The sequence below is a fragment of the Halichoeres trimaculatus genome, unplaced genomic scaffold (genome assembly GCF_033239565.1).
Source record: "Halichoeres trimaculatus isolate MK-OKI-2021-1 unplaced genomic scaffold, fHalTri1.1 fHalTri1_scaffold_19, whole genome shotgun sequence".
NCBI classification, from domain to species: Eukaryota; Metazoa; Chordata; class Actinopteri; order Labriformes; family Labridae; genus Halichoeres; species Halichoeres trimaculatus.
Window position 1 is genome coordinate 17966706 of NW_027437197.1, and position 20103 is coordinate 17986808.

The 20103-nt window shown below is 38.9% G+C and overlaps 1 protein-coding gene across 7 annotated transcripts; it reads left to right on the forward strand.

Annotated features, from left to right (window-relative positions):
* Positions 1-1599: 1599 nt before the first annotated feature.
* Positions 1600-19494, forward strand: LOC141808068 (muscleblind-like protein 2a). 7 transcript variants are annotated; one of them, XR_012599889.1, is made up of 10 exons: positions 1600-1877; positions 6102-6712; positions 9318-9482; positions 9920-10120; positions 10196-10450; positions 12561-12614; positions 12978-13134; positions 14881-14916; positions 15334-15643; positions 16629-16682. XR_012599889.1 is itself a non-coding variant. In XM_074694398.1 (10 exons), exons 2-10 carry the CDS (start codon positions 6539-6541, stop codon positions 16641-16643), a joined length of 1110 nt encoding a protein of 369 aa, XP_074550499.1. In that variant the 5' UTR covers positions 1600-1877; positions 6102-6538; the 3' UTR covers positions 16644-19494. The 7 variants fall into 7 exon arrangements, 6 of the variants coding, with proteins under 6 accessions (XP_074550499.1, XP_074550496.1, XP_074550494.1 ...); XM_074694398.1 differs by having other exon boundaries at positions 15591-15643; positions 16629-19494; XM_074694395.1 differs by having other exon boundaries at positions 1601-1877; positions 15549-15643; positions 16629-19494.
* The last annotated feature ends 609 nt before the right edge of the window (positions 19495-20103 follow it).

Here is a 20103-nt window from a genome sequence, read left to right on the forward strand (position 1 = left end):
TTCATATGTAACTGTGTCCCCTGGCTTTCTAAACCAGTCACATCCTGAGGGTTTTACCTCTGAGTTTCTCAGATTGCTCAAACATTTCTAAGAGGACACTGACATCTACAGTCCAAAACATGGTACTCCAGCCTGATTGTTCTGAAAGCTTTAGAGTCTCATAACATTTAAGAAATCACTTGTTGTCTTTGTGCATTTCTAAGTGCAAAAATAATACATAATATCATCAAACGAAGGGGTAAGCCCTTTTTATTTGCATTTCCACGTGATTTTCCTCTAATTCTTTTACACTAACAGCAGCCCTAATCATATATTTAGTGATTCACCACTAGATGACAGTGTTGCCTTTTCAACAACTTATTCAATGAAATTATAACTACAGAGCAATATTACTGATTGATATCTCTTTTTTCCCTTTCATTTTTCTTTCTTTTTTGACAATCCCAATGTTAGACAGGTGAACCTTTTTGAAGAATAATTTTAGTGGAAATTGGGTGATTTTTAATCCATGGTAGTCGGTGTGTGTCATAAATTGGTGAAGTTAAGGTTTCTGAAAGTGCTGTGGACACTGATTGACAACAAGTCATCATGTGACATCTTCTCATGCAAAACCCCAAAATTAACAGACATTAAGTACGGGTAGGGGGGAAACATGAATAAACAATGTTAGAGTTTCTTTCTTTCTTTTCTTTTTTTTTTTTTCCTTTTTTTAAGATGGTGTGCTTTTTTTCCTCTTATTTGGCACACTGAGGAAGCAGATGAAAATATTGGTGTCACTGTCAAAAATGTTCTGATGAATTACAAATTAATCATTACGAATTTAAACAATTCCTTCATAAAAATGTTGTGTTCAGCAACAAAATAAAAGAAGCAAAGCCATCCATCATACTTAATGGGGCCTCACCACTGAGGACTAAATGTTCCCATATATGTTTCTACCCTTATTGCAGAGGCATGTCAGCAGAACCTTTATATTGTTACACATCTCACCATCCTCTCACCCTCCCTTACTGATGTTATCTGGGTTAGCATCCATCTTACTTGACCTTGAGCAGACCTATGAGCCTGGGCTACATTTCCCTTCTCATTCTGATTATATAAATCAAAGCTTTTCAGTCAAACCTTTCACAAAAGTACATCACCATTGCCAGTCCTTAGGTCTGCAAATACACACTGAATTCTTAACTCTGATTGACATGTAGGGTATTTCATTACAGCACTGCAGAATGCTAAGAACAAATCTGACCTAGCACTATATTTCTCTTACATTCTTAATACTATTTCATTGTTAGATATAGATATTCCCGAGTGACAAAACTAATCTTGATAAAACTCTTTTTTTCCCCTTGGTAACAAGAAAAAACCCTTGCCCTTTTAGCCTACTGGCATTCATGTGGATTGTACCACTTTGCGGTCATAGGGGGGGGGATATCTGAGTAGAAGTTATCGAATAACCCCCTCCGTCCAAAACATGATAACTCTACAGTTATACTGTTACATTCTTAGTAACACAAAGCAAACTATTTGCTTATCGTGATTTCATAACTCGTATAATTGGGTAAAAGTAGTCTTTAGGCTCCCCAGCGTATCCGTGAAATACCCCTCATCACATTAAGCTGACGACCGTACAGTAAGCTGTCAAAAGCTTGTTGCTTAAATCTGTGCAGTGCCGAGAAGTGATGAGGAAACGAGGACGGGAGCAAAAGACAAAATAACAAGCTTTAATCAAATAAATATATCCTAGTTAAATACCTAATTAGACAGACATTTTAGGGGACACTTGACATCTCGGTTTTCGTTAGTTCCCGTGGACTGTCGTGTCGTCTGTCCCGGCTGGTGCGTGATCTTCTGGGACACGGTTCATCCGTGATGATGAGGTAAGCAAGGTGCTCTCCTCGGCTAACACCGTGGCTAATGTGCAGCTGATACATTTTTACGATGATGTCAGTGTTCCGGATAATTCTACACCCTTGACAGCTGTGGCTTTAGTCTGCTAGCTGGGTGTTTGTGATTAGCTAGCTAGGATGATAATGCAAATCTGAGACTTAACCAAGCTAACCCGAAGTGTTGAACTGTATGAATAAAACATCACGATGACGGGTAATGTCAGGTACATCACGGTGCTTGCTGTGGTATTATCTGCTTTTTCTTTGCGACGTTTTTTAAGTTGAGAAACATGGCTGTACATTCTGTAATACTGTCATGGGCGGGACATCCCTGATCGCGACAAGCAAAATTTCCATTTCCCCTTCCGTAAAATATGGACATCAACCTTTGACAAAGTCTTACTATAGGCTGTAAAAAGTGTTGAAGTTTCACAAGATGCTTTCAGCTATGTTGTTGACCCACTTTCATCTTCTTAATGTTACCTGTGTCCTGAATGAGGCAGCAAATGCCAGGTATGGACATTTACCCCTAGCCTTGAATTACCTTTAGCCACTTTTGTACATTAAAAATATCCCACGAAACAGGATAATAATGTTTTTTCCTGAAAGCACTGTTTTTTTTATCATCAAAGTTGTGTTGAAAGTGGCACAACTTGTAAGTGGTCACACTGTCTCCCTTTGACCCTGTGGGTAAGTGGATGTAGTGGATGTATTATGGATTAGAAACAATCTAATTCCTCTTATTAGCAACCCATTATCACTTTTTGGTTTATTTACAGGCATTACACAGTATTATGCTGTATTACCAATTAATAACAGTGAAGTAAGTATCAGAATTTGTGAAATTTGGTCTTACTGACAGATCTTGGCATATCAACAAAGGAAAATTCAGTCATATCAGACTAATCATGACGGCCAGTCAACATTTTGCTCACAAAAAACAATTTTATTATCCTTATTGAGATGTTTTATTTTTGTGGTTCTCTAATAATATGTGTATTTCACTTAATTTCAATACTATCCTTTGAAAATTTAATTTTTTGTTAGCTTGGGTGTGATCCTAAAATTTCCTCTAGCCAAATTTGTGGCTTTGAAACCATTTTCTTCAGTAGGAGGAAAAATTAAAAGTAAATTTGTGTGACTGAATCAGTGCTCACTAGCAGATAGTGTGAAGAATGGCTTTTGCAAAGTTCTGTTTTTGTAACAATGAAGGCAACCAGATGGAGGTATTAAAAACTACAAAAATAAAGTGAGCAATTAAAAAAAGACAAAGACAGTGGCCCAGAGTTTCTCATCCCTAAATACTCACAATCACGATATTAAAGTTTGAGTAGTGGGTGCATTAAAATCGAAGACATATTCCAACTTGTGAGTGAATTCTTTTTAAGTAGATAATAAAGTCTTTCAGGATCTTATTTTACAAAAACTGTCTCTGATAACCCTGTTATAGTCAAAGTCAGTCCAAATAGTAACCAAATCAGGTCAAAAACTTGTACCAGATGAGGAATTTTATTCTGAAGTATATGAGTGGAAACACACCTATACACTCAGATTAATGGAGCTCTATGAACTTCTACGAAATGCAAACAAAGCCTCAGACAAAGATGTACTTTAAACTCAATGCACCTGCAGGGCACTGTCTAAATAATGCTCATGATATCCAGCGAGGTGCTGTTTGTTCTGTTCATGCTCATACTAGGGCAAAGTGCATTAAGACTGGTTCATTGCTGCATTTAAAAAAAAGGGGGATGATCAAGTGTTGAATTCAGTCTTTTGCTAGAAATCAAAGTGTATTCACAGCTTCAGGGTCATCTGCCAGCAGTGTGTTGCTCTAGGCTTTGCAGTCAGCTTTCACACAGTGCACCAGTTCCTGCTTTCCTATTGGCTAATTTTCTAACTGGGAGGGTCTTCCCGGAGGCTGGCACCCAGGCAGGAAGGGGGTGGCTGGATATGTTTCTGCCGGAGTTGGACAGACAGTCTGTTTTTACTGTTGTGGAGAGAAAATCTCTGCTCTCTGAATCCTTTGAGAGGAGAGAGGAATAAATGCTACTGCTGGGATTGTTATCCGAAGGAGTTGGCTGCTGAAAAGTTCTTTATCCGACCCAGATTCCTGATCGTGGACAGAAGTTCTTTAGTGCTGCATGAAGTGAGAGAGGTAGGTTGTCTTGCTCTGTTTCCTGACTTGCGTGCAAAGGAATTTGCTGCAGTATGCTGTGGGTAAAGAGTGCAGTAAAGCTGTGAGGCTGTGAAAGGTAAAGCTCAGGGTAAACAACAGGGAGGTTTATTCTCAATCTGTGCTTTTTAGGTTCCTAGTTATGTTGCTTTAACTCAGAGGAAACTTCTAACCCTGTCTCAGAATTATTCAGCTCATGAGAGAATCTCCTTTTCCTGCCTGCTCAGCAACTTCCTGTGTGTTTAACCACTTAGTGCCCTGGTTTGACTCTCCCGTCCTGTGTTTGGCTCTTAACATGATGTGTGTTTAAGCTCTGCTCTCTTTGTATTCTGTATGTGCTTTGCAGGGGCAGGAGTCAGCGTATCAGACTGTTGTCTTTAGCACGCAGTGCACCATGTGTCCTTTTACAGTATTAGCAAATACAGAGAGGCAGCGTCATGGAAAGTAGGTTATGGTGGGCAGAGAGAAACTACTGAATTTATGTCTGTGAAATGAAGTGAAATCTCTTTATGAATGGTAGGTGTTGGTTTTTTAGTGGATACTGAAAAAGAAAACGTGTCAGTAAAGGATATGGATAAAATTACAAGCTCAGTGAATGTGAGCTCAGGAAATGTTCATCCACTGTTATTGATCAATTGATCGGCTTGACACCATCATGACGAATACCAGACTAGCACAACAGCTGTGACACTGTTTGTTACAGGATTTCTGACCTTATAGCTGACAGATATGACCTGTGAAACATGTCGGCATTATGTTTAAAGATATCATAACCTTTAGTTATTCCAACAACAACCTACAGAAAGCTAGATTGACGTGACTAAAAATGGAAACTGGGACAAACCCACAATTTATGAGTTGTTACCATAGACCAGTGGTTCTCAAGCTTTTTTTCAGTAATGTACCCCCATGGTACATTTTTTTCTGCCAAGTACCCCCTGATAAGCACAAAGCAGTTTTGGTTGGAAAAAAAGACGTAAAACACAGCGCTGCACTATTAGTGTCCATTGGATATGGTACTCATTTTATGAACTTTAACTTATATTGCATTCAAACACTGATTAGATAAGTTGTGTTAAAGAAATTTAACTTGGTTGCGATTTTTTGAATATGTATTTTTCAAACTTGGGTACCCCCTGGAGAGCCCTCGCGTACCCCCAGGGGTTCACGTACCCCCATTTGAGAACCACTGCCATAGACTGTAAAAAAATGGGCGTCATCTTGCTCAGCACAAAAACTGCTCCCCCTGGTGGCTGGCTACAGTTTAGGTAAAAAAATCTGGCTTTCCAGTCATTCCACGTGGGCTGTGGACAAACTTGAAAATAATATTACACCTGGTAGAAATGTTTCTCATACCCAATTGGTGTGGTGATTTGAAGATGTCATTTCACTGCCTTGTATTCAAGTCCTCTTTTTTTCTGAAAAGTGTCATTTGTATTAGTTATAAGAGGTTAAAAACGAGGCTTTACGTCACGTTTAACGATGATTGACAGCTACTGTTCTTGTGTATTTTTTTCAGGGATTATAAAATATGTCGGGAGGTAGAGATTAGACTTTGGAAAGAAAAAAAAATATTATTTTTGTCACCTGGCTCCACTCACATTCTCCCAGTCTTTATTGCGCAGACTCTGGCTGCACAACTGCTACAATGGCTGCGCCTGTGACGGGGGAATTTTGGCTTGAAAACTGTGATATATATATGATATATAGTGGAGCCACGCTGTCCACTCTATATACAGTCAATGGTTGTTACTAGAAACTACCAGGAGTTTGCTTTGATATTAAATCATCTCCTGACTCCTCAGACTCCAGCATGACCAAATATAACTTTCCCTATTACTCAACATCACATTTGTTATTGTTTGACCTAATCTGTTGTAAACTGCTAAAGGACAGAAGCCTCTAGAGAGCAAACACTCTCCAGAGGATGGAAGAAGCTGCTTATGGTCGCTCTGAATGTTCCGGTCATAGATTAGTTGTGGAACAGCGCTTGTTTTGTTTGTTGTCCAAACATGATGAGTGATTTTTTCTTTGTGTTTCAGATTATCAACAGGAAGTGCCTTTGGGAGGATATCGCCAACTTGTGGTTGCCTCGTGTGTGTTGGTGGGCAGTGCAATCTGTAAGACCAGGCTCAGGCTCCAACACTGGGTACCTCTGCTGCAAGCCTTTCTCTACAACTTTGCACATCGTCAGGACTTAAAGACACAAAAACACTTGAATTAAAGCCATAGTAAAATCAGACAGAGGAGAATATCCTGGGAATGTTTGCCTAAAGTGACAAGTTTCCCTCAGCAGTTCTTTCTCCTTGATTCTCAGTGATCAAGCAGTCGTCTGATCTTTGTGCTCCTGCTGATGGAGGACTCACCACATCCTTTTAACAGAAGACTTATTATATAGAAGTAGCTCGCAGCATCGTGTTGTATGAGGCCCAAGAAGACTGACTTTGAAAAATTGAATTTATGATTACAACCTTCAGACATGGCGTTGAACCTTTCCTCGGTGAGGGATACAAAATGGCTCACTCTGGAAGTGTGCCGACAGTTCCAGCGAGGAAACTGTTCACGTAGTGATGAGGAATGCAAATTCGCTCATCCTCCGAAGAGCTGCCAAGTTGAGAACGGGAGGGTCGTTGCCTGCTTTGATTCACTAAAGGTAAGAAATACTGCACACACTGTATTATCTCTGACACCTTTATGGTCTCTACTGGACGTCCGGAAATTCAGTCCTTATGTACGGGGAATGAAAGTCTAAAAACTGATAAAAAGAAAAAGTCATATACCATATTGTTATCTGAGTGAATACTTTCATCTTTTTGAAGTCCTTTTGAAATTCCTTTTTTTATTCTTATCATTTAAATCACTCTAAGGACTGCAGGTCCAATCCAATAAAACTGAACTGCAGATAAAGTCCAGTGAGCTGGCCCACCCATAAACCTAAATGTGGTCAAGTTAAAGGTCTATGAGCTGACTAGAAAGAACAGCAGAAAGTGATTTGCATTGTTAGCTTGGAGAAACTTCTCTTGTATCATGATTTGTGTCCCACACTGCAAGGTCTTGGACGTACAAGATGGACAAAATGTTTATTTTCCACCTCTAGTCATAAATATGTCACTTCAGTGTAACACATGGAAGCCTCAAAGCTTAATCTTAAAATATAGCTGCAGTGCTTGAAAAACAAAAGGAGTCAAAAACAGTGGCATGTATGTAACATGTATCAACCGAAAGACTGCTTTTTTCAATTTATACATTGACATTTTCTGGAGATCATTATCGTCAGCTTGTTTGTATATTTAGTTGCTTCAGGGTGTTGTCTCACCCTGCCAGGATTCTGTTTTGCATAAACACCAGCTAACCTTATATTATCCTCTACAGTTGATTCCACAATCCTTCCTAAACTAGAGTCAAATACCAGCAGATGATCCTCTCATCACTTATCTCCTGCAGACTGAGACATTTCCTGCAGCCAACAGGATCACGTCAGGTTTACTCTGCTGTTTGCTCAGTCGCCCTGAATGAGACCAGGGCTGCTTTAATCTACTCTCACACATCGACTATCGTAACACAATGCAGCTCTGCCCCTGGGATTATTCTCATGTTGAGTCATCGTCTTATCTCCTTACTGTAGGCAGCTTATATGCTTCTTGTCCGGATGCAGGGCCTTGTCTTTGCTCCAGCGGTCAAGGACTTTTTTTTTTTTTTTTTTTCGCTTTTATCTTTGGAAAATAAAGAGAAATCTCTTGAATGTTGTTAAAAAGATAATGGAGGAGACATAATGGGCTCGGGCTGAAGGAGAGGGGGTTGAACAAAAGGCAGAGGTTTCAGGGGATGTGATGTGGCTGATTTAACTCGGATGTTCAAATGTTTAAGTCCACCTTTCTGTGTCAGTGGGTTAAAATTCACACAGGACTAACAGGAAATACAGCTTATACAGACTAAAATTACTGATATTAGACAAACTCATTCATGTTATGTGACTAATAAAGAAATAAAGTTGTATAGCAGTTGCAAAAGTAGTTCCAAATGAGTTCTTTTGGGCGTTTAAAACCTTGTTTATATTGAATTTTCTTACCACACTGACTGGAATTCCTAGCCTCCAGCTCCGTGAAACTGAAGTTACAGCATGGAAATAAGCGGTCAGCGCATTAAACACCAAGTCATGTGATGATGTCCCAGCTCTTCTTTATGAATGACCTTTTGTCTGACAAGTTATTTTCATGTTTCTTTCTGTAATCAAATCAGCTGATTCCCAACTGAGAAGTGGTTTCTCATCATTAGCTTTTGTACCTTAAAGTTCTGGTTGATCTGAACACCAGCATCATTGTTGTTGTTTCACTCAGCTGATTTCTTTACTGATGCCATTTGTTGTCTGTGTGTTCTGCTTCATTTTACTGAAGTATGTGCTCGTGCCAGTAACCAGTGGCTCATGACTTCCGCTGATGAGTCTCGAGGACCCAGACAGCCCGTTCCCTTGAGATTTCTTTTAATAAGATGCATATCTCGTGAATCACTCATGTCTCTTCAGGGACATTGGAGCAGACGCTGAATTGTCCCCTCTAAATGTAAAAGAAGCTAAATACTGAGAAGAAGCAAGACAGCCCTCCTTTAATGCTTTCAAGTAACTTTACACAAGAAATCAGAGCAAAGTTTCCAGCCCATAAATCATTAAAGATGCTAAAGAGCGGGATGAATATTTTCTACTTGCTCTGCATTTTCTCCGAGCGATACACAGCCTAATGAAACATGGAGAACAACACGGATATTCAGTGATAATAATTAAAACCAATCTCTTGGGAGGGATGCAGATGAGGAGAAATTAGTTAACTTGATTGAGGGATGTAAATATGTAGGACAGAGACAGCTTACCTCTCATTAGACTAACACAGAGGCTTGATTGACAGAAATCATATTCGGAGGCTCATTTAAAAGTCTAAAAGGAGATATTAATACTCAAGCTTAATAATCGGACCGAATATGAAGCACATCAACTCTGGATCCTCTCAGCTGTCGAGCTCAGGGGCGACTTGTGTTGCCTGTAAGTCTCTCATAAAAGCTTTATTTTAATCATGTGAATGGATGTCTGACATGTTCCCTGCAGTCAGTTACACACAGTATATATTAAATAATCCTACAGCACAGCGTCTTCATCTCAAACTAAAATCCGGTGTCTGTGTGGGGTGATGTGTTTTTCTTTTGGTGGGATTTAGAGGAATGAAAGGATAACCAAATTGAAATCTTGAGTGTCTTTTTTTTGGACACAGGGCCGATGCTCAAGAGAAAACTGCAAGTATCTTCATCCACCTTCACACTTAAAAACGCAGCTTGAGATCAACGGGCGCAACAATCTCATCCAGCAGAAGACGGCTGCGGCCGTGCTCGCCCAGCAGATGCAGCTCATGATCCCAGGACCCAGCCTGCAGCCCGTGGTAGAGACGACTGTTTTTAAACACATGCTGTTTGCTAGCTTTTGCACTGAATCTGTGTTATTTAGTGATCTATTAGCCCTGATAAGCCGGTTTATTTGTGTTGTAGGAGTAAGGTCTACTGCAGGTAGCTCTGCTGCCATTAAGAAGCTTGTAAACAACAAACTGGAGGAAAATCATCTGAGCTAACATTAGCGCCTGCTCAGTTGCAGCCTCCCCTCATGTGCTCTACTCATTCAGAGTATATTTTCTCTATGATTAATTTCCTATTAGCACCATAGTGCTGTTGCTTTCTATTAACACATTTTACATTATATTTTTATTCATCTTGATGAAACAGTAGTTGCCAGTTGAAGCCCTGGGTAGATTCTGTGCCATGCTGCTAATGTCAGTTTAAAATGTGCGATCTGCCCTAAAAGCCGACACTTTTCGTCTCACAGGGACTTGGCACAAACACCGGTCTTGGTTATGGGTCGTACATGTCTCCGCTGAGCCATGGAATGAGCCTTGTCCCCACAGACAGCCTGCCCAGCACCCCGGTCCTCATGTCAGGGAGCCCGCCTGTAACAGTCCAGAGCTCCTCCTCCTCCTCCTCTTCTTCTTCTCCCTCACAGAAGCTGCAGCGCACAGACAAACTAGAGGTACTCATCACACCTAAAATATTAGGTAGATGCACGTTGTATTCCTCTCACTGACGCTCTCATCGCTCCTCTCAGGTGTGCCGCGAGTTCCAGCGGGGTAACTGTGCACGAGGGGAGACAGATTGCCGCTTCGCCCACCCCAGTGACAGTCCCATGATTGACAGCACTGACAACACTGTCACTGTTTGCATGGACTACATTAAGAGTCGCTGCTCCAGGGAGAAGTGCAAGTATTTTCACCCGCCTGCACACTTGCAGGCCAAAATCAAATCCAGTCAACAGCAAGTCAGCCACACAGCTGTGGCAGCCCAGGCGGCAGCTGCAGCCATGGTAAGAAGACGCTTTATCAGTCTGAAAAGAGCTTTTATTCATTTTCCTGCAATAATGTAACTGACTTTGCCATGCTTTTACTGAATATAGAGTTGTATTTATTGTGTTGATGGCACAACTTTTATAAATCAGAAGAAATTCAACTTTTTTATTTTTTATTCAACACTCTTTTACCATAAGTTAGGGTGAAATAGAGCTTGTCTATAGCTTTAGTCCTTTTGATGTAGGCATATGGTTTTTTTTTTCCATTTCATGTAGTAAATTCGCACTATTTAAAACATGCTTTTTCAGATATTTCTTTGTCTTAAAAAAAAAAAATGTAAAAACCTGATGATTCCCAGACTAGATGTATAGTTAGAATAAGCTGTAATTTTTTAGTCTAGTCTTTGTTTTCATACAGTTTGTTATCCTCACTTATCTGTCTGTATAATGTAGATCAGAGGTGCCAACCAGTCAGAGACTAAGAGCCACAAAAATTACCGTGGTTCTGCAAAGAGCCGCATCACACACGTTGTCTTACAAATACACTTCCTCTCACACATAAACCAAATTATATGAAATGAAAATCAATACATTCACAATTTTCAAAGCAAGATCTATCTATCTATCTATCTATCTATCTATCTATCTATCTATCTATCTATCTATCTATCTATCTATCTATCTATCTATCTATCTATCTATCTATCTATCTATCTATTTAGATAGATAGATAGATAGATAGCTATTAGCACATGAGCAATTGAGAGGAGCAGATGTAGAGAAAAGAAACTGAAACTTAAGTATCAATCTTATCACCCAAGTATTGACCAATACTGATCCCATTGTTGGCATCAGCATATCAATATTTTAGATTGATTGGCACACCACTATATATAACAACACATATATTTTTTTATGAACGGATCGAAGAGCCACACACCAAAAGGCAAAGAGCCACATGCAGCTCACGGGCCGCAGGTTGGCCACCCCTGATTTAGATTATGCACTATAACAAATCAAACATAAATAGGGAGAATAGGCGATGAAATTGAAGGAAAATCTGCTGCTGTTTTCTTTAATAACTAAGTCCATATGGACTTTTTAATCTTGTAAACACTACAGAAAGACACTACAGAGAGAAATGAGTACAAAACTACAAAAGCTAGATTAATGAGTGTTGATGTCAAGGGTTGGAAAATGAAGCTGTCAAAATTTAAACACATGAAATCATAAAATACATTGTTGCTAGTTAAAGTGGCAAGTGATAAACTCCAGTTTTTATCCTTTTATAATCCCAACCATTTGGTTTAGGATTCTTTTACAAGTTCTTGCATCTTAAAGTAGTTGTTTTACCTTTGCCCTGAGGTCATGTGGCCCTTAGTAAAATGATATACCTCACACTTTAATGCCCCTCACTTCTAATCTACAACATTTCATCTGTACTGCTTTAATGGCTAAATCATTATTTTGATATTTAAGCTGTTGCTTGTATTGTAGGTCAGAAAAACAAACTGTATTTCAAGTGAAGGAGGCACTAAAACTATTTGCCCACATTCTTTGCTTTGTGAGATTGAATACGCCTTCATTCATGCTGTTTCTCTTTGGTGCTGCCTTTAGCTAGCTCCCATAAAACCAAACCATCTCTCATTCCACTTTAACAATCTCGATGTGCATCACGTCATCATCCCCTCCTGAAGCTGTAACTTTAATGTGTTTGTTCCAGTTCTTCTGAAATATGCTTAGTTGCACTGATTGCATCTTATTAGAGATAAATTCAATCAACCAGCTCTAACCAGGAAATATAATGATGATACAATGAGAATAGTGTTGAAAGTGTGTTGAATCATTGTATAGCCAAAGCTATTGATTAACTCTTCATGTTGATCTACTAATGAAGGAATCTTTAGTAAGTGTGTCCTTTTTTAATCAGTTGTTTTGGTTACTGTGCATGCCTATTGTGTTGTATGTGTTAAACTACATTCAGATTATTTTTGTTTTGTTTTCCCCTTCTCACCTATCCACAATGCTGTCCCCCATGATGCACCTCTGCTTGCTGTTACCTGTATGTTAATACGCTTGAATCCCATTGGCCCACTGCCATCATGTGCTCGCTGCCTGCTATTAAAAGACTCAGTCGACTGCCAAAGCAATGAAGCGATCCCTCGAGGCAACTGTAGACCTGGTATTTTCACCTTTTGCTTTGGTTGTAGCTATTGATTGTACTGTAATGAATTTTAGTTTCTGTCATTGTTCTTTAAAGCTTCTCATACAGTCTTTGTGTGCACAGTCACCATCTGTATCGTTAAGTGCTTAAGTTGTGAGATGATGTAAAACTTTTGGTTGATACATTACTCCATTCATTTTTGTACCCTTAAACCATGATTAATTGTTCCACTATCTGCTATTTCACCTTTATTGTTTAGTCATGTTTGTCAGTTTTTGTCTTAAATCACTGCTAAATATTTAGTGTGTAAATCACAGCAGAACATAGAGAAGGAGAGGTGTGAGGTTTTGGTGAGTCATGTCTCCCTTTGTCACTTTTCAGGCCTTTCCCCACAGCATCCTGCAACCTTTACCAAAGAGACCGGCTCTGGAGAAGAGCAGCTGGGCCAGCTCTCTCCTCAGCCCCAGCTTTCTGCATTACCAACAAGCTCTGGCCAACACACAGCTGCAGCAACCCACTGCTGCATTTTACCCCACAGGTGAGGCTCAGACTTTTCCCAGTCTTTAAAAGTCAGCAGTAGTTTGTGTCTGGGATATCATGAAAATGACATTTCGTCACCAGACTGAGAAACTTGGCCAAAGTCCTTTTTTGTCACCACAGCGAGTCCTCTGACCTCGATTTTGCAGTTGCACAATTGCTTTGAAGTCAGGCTGAATTTCAGCCTGATCGCACATCGTTTGCAGTGCAGCGTAGGGGGGCGGGGGGGCACAAGGGTCAATCACGGCCTGATCAGCTGCTCCCAACCAGTCAGATGAGTCTCTGGTATGTTAGAAATTTTACTTTGGCTGCCTGCTTCCTCTCGGAAAGTGAAATCAAAGCCAAGGGCACAATCCCCAACTCCAAGGATTTGTGCCCTGAACAAATGGTAGACAGTGTCTGGAAGCACCATGGCAACACATTTCGTGATGTAGACATTTGTTTTACAAAGAGAGCATTCACTAGGTAGACTTTATTTAAAGATTACGAATGTACCATCAGTCAAAGTCATTTTCTCTGACCTTAACTGCCATCTGACAGAGTTTTTCAAAGCAAGCTTTATTGCCCACAGCCAATACTCCATCATGTTGTAACATGTACAGTGTGAGCTCATAAATCGTGAGCGTCACTCGCGTGTGGAAACACTTCACTCATATAGAGTGAGTTCACATCTCGACTGTAAACATTAATGCTCGTGAAGGTTTTCACACACTGGCACGAGCAGTGGACGACAGGCAATGGCGGCTTCACTTAGGCCTGGGCCGATAACAAATTTGGCTGGACACTATATTGTCCCACAATTATTGACGATTAAATGATATTATGGACAATATTAATCTGAGACCAAATTAGCCACTAATATAAAAATGTATATCATAATGATGCAACACCTAATAAATGGCATAAACTTTTATTTTTCAGGAGTTTTTTTTACTAATGTAATTGGAATATTAACAACTTTTTAAATATAAAAAAACTGTAAAAATAAAATGGGCCCTCAGTCAAAAAATTGCACTTAAATAAAAATACTGAGTTAAAAATGCAGAATTTCTATTGTGATGTAGCGACCTACACTCTTGGTGTCCATGAAAATTCTCACTCATCCAGCTCAGAGTTATTCTAAATGCTCCAAACCGAGGAAACTGGACTGTTCAGAGTTTGTGAAGACGTTTCCCCTCTTATCCATCAGGCTTCATCAGCCTCATCAGCTTCATCCTAAATTACAAAAACAAACATATATTGGCCATATATTGAGGCCGGCAAAATTGTTGAGTTCATTTCATTTATTGAAAGATTAATTGATTTATTGACTATCGTCCCAGGCCTAGCTTCACTCCATCCAGGTGTCCTTGAAACAATGAACAAACTGAAGCAGCAAAACAGAATCAGTCTAGCCATTCATACCTGTACACCTCCTCCTGTCAAAACGTCCTCTGCTAACGAAGCCTGTGCATGATTACTGTGGTACAAGGAGCTTAAACGGGCGCTTGAGGTAAACTAATTAGTACTATGGATTTCATCTGTGCTTAACATGCTACGCTAGGTAAAGGTGTCAGTCTGCAATTCAGGACATTAAGTGCTACTTACACTATATGTTTGCTTTATTCTGTTCACATATTTGAATCCTCTCCAGCATAACAGGCTCCGTGTTAGCTGAATGACTTGGAGATGGGTCCATGTGAGCCTGTGCTGATGTTAACCATTTTAAAAATGTCACCTAAAATTGCCATCTCTTTCCATCACACAGGTTCTGTCTTCTGCATGACTCCTGCAAACAGCGTTGGTAGGTCCTTTGTCCAATTTTCATAACATCTTATTCAAGTGAAACCAAAGCTAAACCCACATCCAAAATTATAAAGACAATTTGGCTGTTCACATAAATATATGCAAATGTGTTTTTGTTTATACTATTTATGTATTTTTTATAAGCCAGGTATTCATTCTTACAGATAACTGATTATTCATTGGTTGTCAGACAGCACCTCAGATTTACAGATATGAGCATTTTGTCCATAGAGTTGCCATATATTAGGAAATTTGATCAGCATCCCTTTGATTCTCTTCATTCTCAACTGTTTCCACTAAAACTCCTTCAGTGTCTAAGAAAACACGTTGCTAAAGTCTGGTAGCATTTCTGTACACACTGTCTCTTTTGGGATGTCAAATAATGGACAGATTTCCTAATTTTATCTCTTATCAGCCCCCCTTTTATGTTCTCCCCCGCTGTCTCGCTTTGCTGTGTGATCACATGCCATCTGCTGGTCTAACCCAATGATGGCTTGCTGCTAATGTCATTTTGTATTTGCTTGGCAAGAGAGCGAGAGCGTCAGCGCGCGCGCGAGAGAAACATTGCTATGGTTACCATAATGCTCCACCTCCCTTTTCATTGCTTTCATGGTTCCCTTCCTGAAAAAGTCCCCATGATGTACAGTGCTACGCCTGCTACTGTTTCTGCAGCAACTACTCCCGCCACAAGTGTCCCCTACGCAGCAACAGCACCAGCCAATCAGGTTTGCTCCTTTTTAAAGCTTTCTGTCATAAATCCTTGAGCTCTGATAAGTGCTTCATCTTTAGATCAGGGGAGCGTAGCTTTGCCCTGCTTGCAGCGCCTTTTGTTAAGCTTCATCTACCTGTGAACCTGTGTTAGAAGTAGTCTGCATCTTAACCTTTTCCTTTTTGACAACTCATTTAGAGGCCTTTCATGTGCTGATAGTGGTGTTGCATTTATTCTTTACTGCATGTGTTTTGCTTTGTTCGATGTCAGTGTCTGTTTCATGATTCAGTATGCAGCTGAAGAGTCTTCTCTTGAGGGAGGACGAACTCAGAAATCTAAGATACTTGTCTTATTTCCGACATTAATTCTGGTTTATTATCTCTGAAAGGTATGCTGTCCTCATCCAGTTTCATTATCAAGCGTTGAACTTTGTACCAGATGTATTCAGGAGTAGTGATGTCAAGACACATGTTTGCATGTCCGTCAATTTGAGTTTTTTACTGATCAATGACTTAAAAGCTAAACCGAATAGACCCAAGTTTAAATGATTGTAGCTTGGGAAGGAGTGAAAATAAAACTTTTCACCTTCACAGTAAATATTCCTCCCCTTAGTTCTTATTCCCAAACTCTAAGCCCAAAGATCTGTCACATATATGTGTTTCCGACACACTGCAGGGTCAAAGATCATAAAAACATGTTTTGTGCCCAATGTTTCAGAGACTTATCCATCTTAACCATTACTGTTTCTTTCTGGGCAGATACATTAAAAATGTGTATTAAAATTGTGCACTGTATTTCTATCTGATGCAGTAGTTCAGTCAAACTGTTGGTTTTAGGGGTAATTAAGACCAGCATTAAAAGCTGAAGGGGGTTATGTAATAGTTTAATTTCCCTTTATCAGCTTTATCTCAATTAACACATCCTCATTCTTTTCAAATTACAACGACCCGGGATCATGAAATGTTCCCCTCGCTAAGTGACTCTCTTTTCCTCTGAAACAGATCATTCTCAAGTAACCACCAGGAGCAGAAGTCAGTGCCACGTCGCTGCTGTTAAAGACCCCAAACAGCTGCTCTGTAAATACTCTGTTAACACCACACACAAGCTACAACAAGCCGCATGCTGATAACATCGCTGTAGACAATATTTTGATCCTCATAATCGGTAACATAGCTAAAATACTAGGGTTTTACTGTGTTAGATAAGTATCCCAGGAGATAATCATGTGTAATGGACTTTGCACCTGTGTTAACATGAATCCTCCTTTCTACTTCCTGATCCCAGCCATCAAAAATATAATGTGTGCCTGATATGAAAATAACTATTCTGATCAAGATCACACACAAAACCAAACTATGAAAAAAGCAGTGCTTCAACATTATGAACACATTATTATACTAACCAATATGGAAGGATAATATTTAATGTGTAGATAGACCAGCTCTTCAGATCTAATCTGAGCTCATCTCTCAGAGTCTGGACATGTTAATACCAGGTGTAAAAGCGTCCAACATCCAAAATTGTTAAATGGTGTCATTACAATACAAGGCAGCAGATTATTTCTCCTTCTTGAATGTTTTAACTTGGACGTTTATTCTTTACATTAATGATTGTTTTGTGTTTTGTCTAGTGCCACATTTCATTATTTGAACAAAAAGAAACTAAAATGCACTTAATTTATTTCCCCAAACACATTAATTGCTAAAGAAAGCTCCTTTAAAATGTTCTGAGAGTTTGTTTTTACCCCACTGAAAAAACAGGATCAGTGCTCCACCTCCTGGTGTGCCTTTGTATTGCATTTACTAAAAAATATATTGTGTTATCCATTTGCTGCAGAGACTTCTTTTGGGCGTTGATGCAAAAATAATGTCCCCTATATTATTATAAAAATATTCATATTACTTTCTGGATTAGTGGTTATTTTCTGGAAGGATGGTTGACTTGAAGTATCTGTAATAAGAAGTCTTCACCTCTGGGGCAGTTTTCACAAAGACAGTTTTACTTAGATTACAGTATATGTCAGAGTTTTATTGCTTCATATTCAGAAAGACATTTCAGAGAGATTGAGTCCAGAGATGCTGACTCCATTAAAACCTGAGACAAAATGAAGACTCTAAACTGTCTTTGTGAAACCGGCTCCTTGTTCAACTTAATAATTAAAGACCAAGTTTTCAAACTATAGTTCCTCTAACCCTTTAAGGGTTGTGTGGTGTGTGAACTGTTAGTCTTAATGTTACAGTCAGATGTCAGTACTGTATTTTTGAATGTTACTAGTGCCTAAAGAATTGTGAGGATGAGGATATCTGCATTTGTAAAAGGCTTTGTGTGAAAAATAAGTCACATTTAGAGAGTTTTGCACCTCTGTGAGTGCATCTGTGTACACCTGTTTGAATTTAGCTACACAATTAATTTTCACTGATACTGAAAATTTTATGGATGTATAGGACATAATAAACATTCTTCTTTAGAGATGTAGTAAACAACAATATTCCTTTAATAGTTTATGCACAGTTAAAAGGATAGGTAGTAAAGTAGAGTTTAAGCAGCTAGGGTAGTGAATTATGGACGAAACAACAATATGCAAACACTTTAACTGACAGCAGGCAGAGTGGGTGTTGTGTTTGTGAAAACACATATAGAAAAGAGTTTTCACACATACTATACGTAACGTGAGCGTTGGTTTTAGTTTCATGTTTGGGTTCAACTGTTTCATAAATGATTCTTGTGTCTTTTAAAGTCACCGACTGTTCATGAAAACACGAGCTCACTTGTGTGTGATTAACTGAGACAATCCACCAAGAGATTTTTCATTTGTTCACCTGTGTGTGTTCATTATACGTTTTACACATTACTGAACAGATTATAAGGAGTATGCTTATGTTAGTTTAACACTTTTAAAATGTATTCTCTTCTATTTTATGATGAATGTAATTTATTAAACTGACTTTAGCTCTGCTCGAGGTTCCTCAAAGGGGCCTCCATCTGTTGTTTTAGCCTAACAAAAAGCCGTCTTGTGTCCAGGGAGTCGAACGTTTGAGCAAAGAGATGCTGAAAACGGTTCTCCCTGTCACTGCCTTGTCACCTGAAAGGGACAACCTACCTTTGTATGAGCAAGTCCATAGAGGAAAAATTGCATTTGAAGTACAAGAAGTGCATTGTACAGGCCACATTAAGTGTAACCTTCAGATAGTGTAATAATAGTTTGCCATTTAATCGTTTTGATGTGTTGCTGATGCAATCTGAAGTTGCAGTGGTCAGTTACTGTATTTATGTAGGTGATACGATTGTTTCTCTATCTCACAAATACACATTAGATTTTGTTGTTGGGTTTGATTATGCCATGGTGAAACACTGTAAGTGATTCAGTGCATACAAAATATATTTTAAAATGTGACTTTTTTTTTTGTAACTACTCCTGCATCTCGACATCTTGCAGTAAAAATACAACCCAGTGGCAGTTTGAACCTTAATTTCAGTACAGATTATAATGTCCAAATGTAAGGTTGTTATTACTGTACATATGAATATATATGAAAGACTCCCCCCTTATTTATTTTACCTGCAAATAAAAGGCATATAAGTGAATGTTTGTTTCACCTTTCGGCAAAAAGCTTGAATGTCGTGGTAACACCCGCACACGGAGGTTTGTTCCAGGTTTTGATCACACAGTCATAAAGATGTGGACAGTAAGAATGTTTGGTCTGACTGACTGATGGAAAACATTTCACCGAAGCACTTTCTCCACAGTCAGATGACTGAGAAGACGTGCTTTTTGTGAACTTTGCCTTATCTTTGAGCTATTTCCTGAGTTTGTATTTGTTAAGTGATTCTGAATTCCATATTGTCTAATAAATAAAATACATTTCACTGAACTCTTCTGTGATTTTGTTCACTGTCTGACTTTCTTTGGTCATTTGTTGTCCAGTCTTATTGCTCTCCTCACTTGGATAGAGAGAGTCATGCCTTAAAATAAAACTTTAAAGAATAATTTATTTCTGATGCAGAACCAAAATTTGGCTTTAATTCAATTGAATATTTTTGCAAAATGTCATTGAATGGTAGTCGACTGTCTACCTACTGGAGGATCCAGTTTACATTATCCTCGCTGCAAATTCATTCACATTCATGTCCTAACAAAGATGTTGGTTTATGTACCGAACATTGTCCTCAGAGCTAATCAGATTAATTATTCACAATATTAAAAGACTGTTTTTTTTAATATATTTTTATTTAATTAATGCAAGATTAATTCATCAATAAAAATATTTTGAAGCAAATTAAAGAAAATAAAGTGTTCATAATTGGAAAAAAAAAAAAAAAAAAGAAGAAGAAAGTGTAACGTGCTTTCCTTGTTCCCTGTCCCATGAATCTTACTTTATTGGGATGAGCAGCTTTCAGACCACATTCTTAAATTTGGATGCCAGCATCAAAAATGCAGCGTTACCATGGCAACAGCATCCCTCCTTTTTTTTTTCC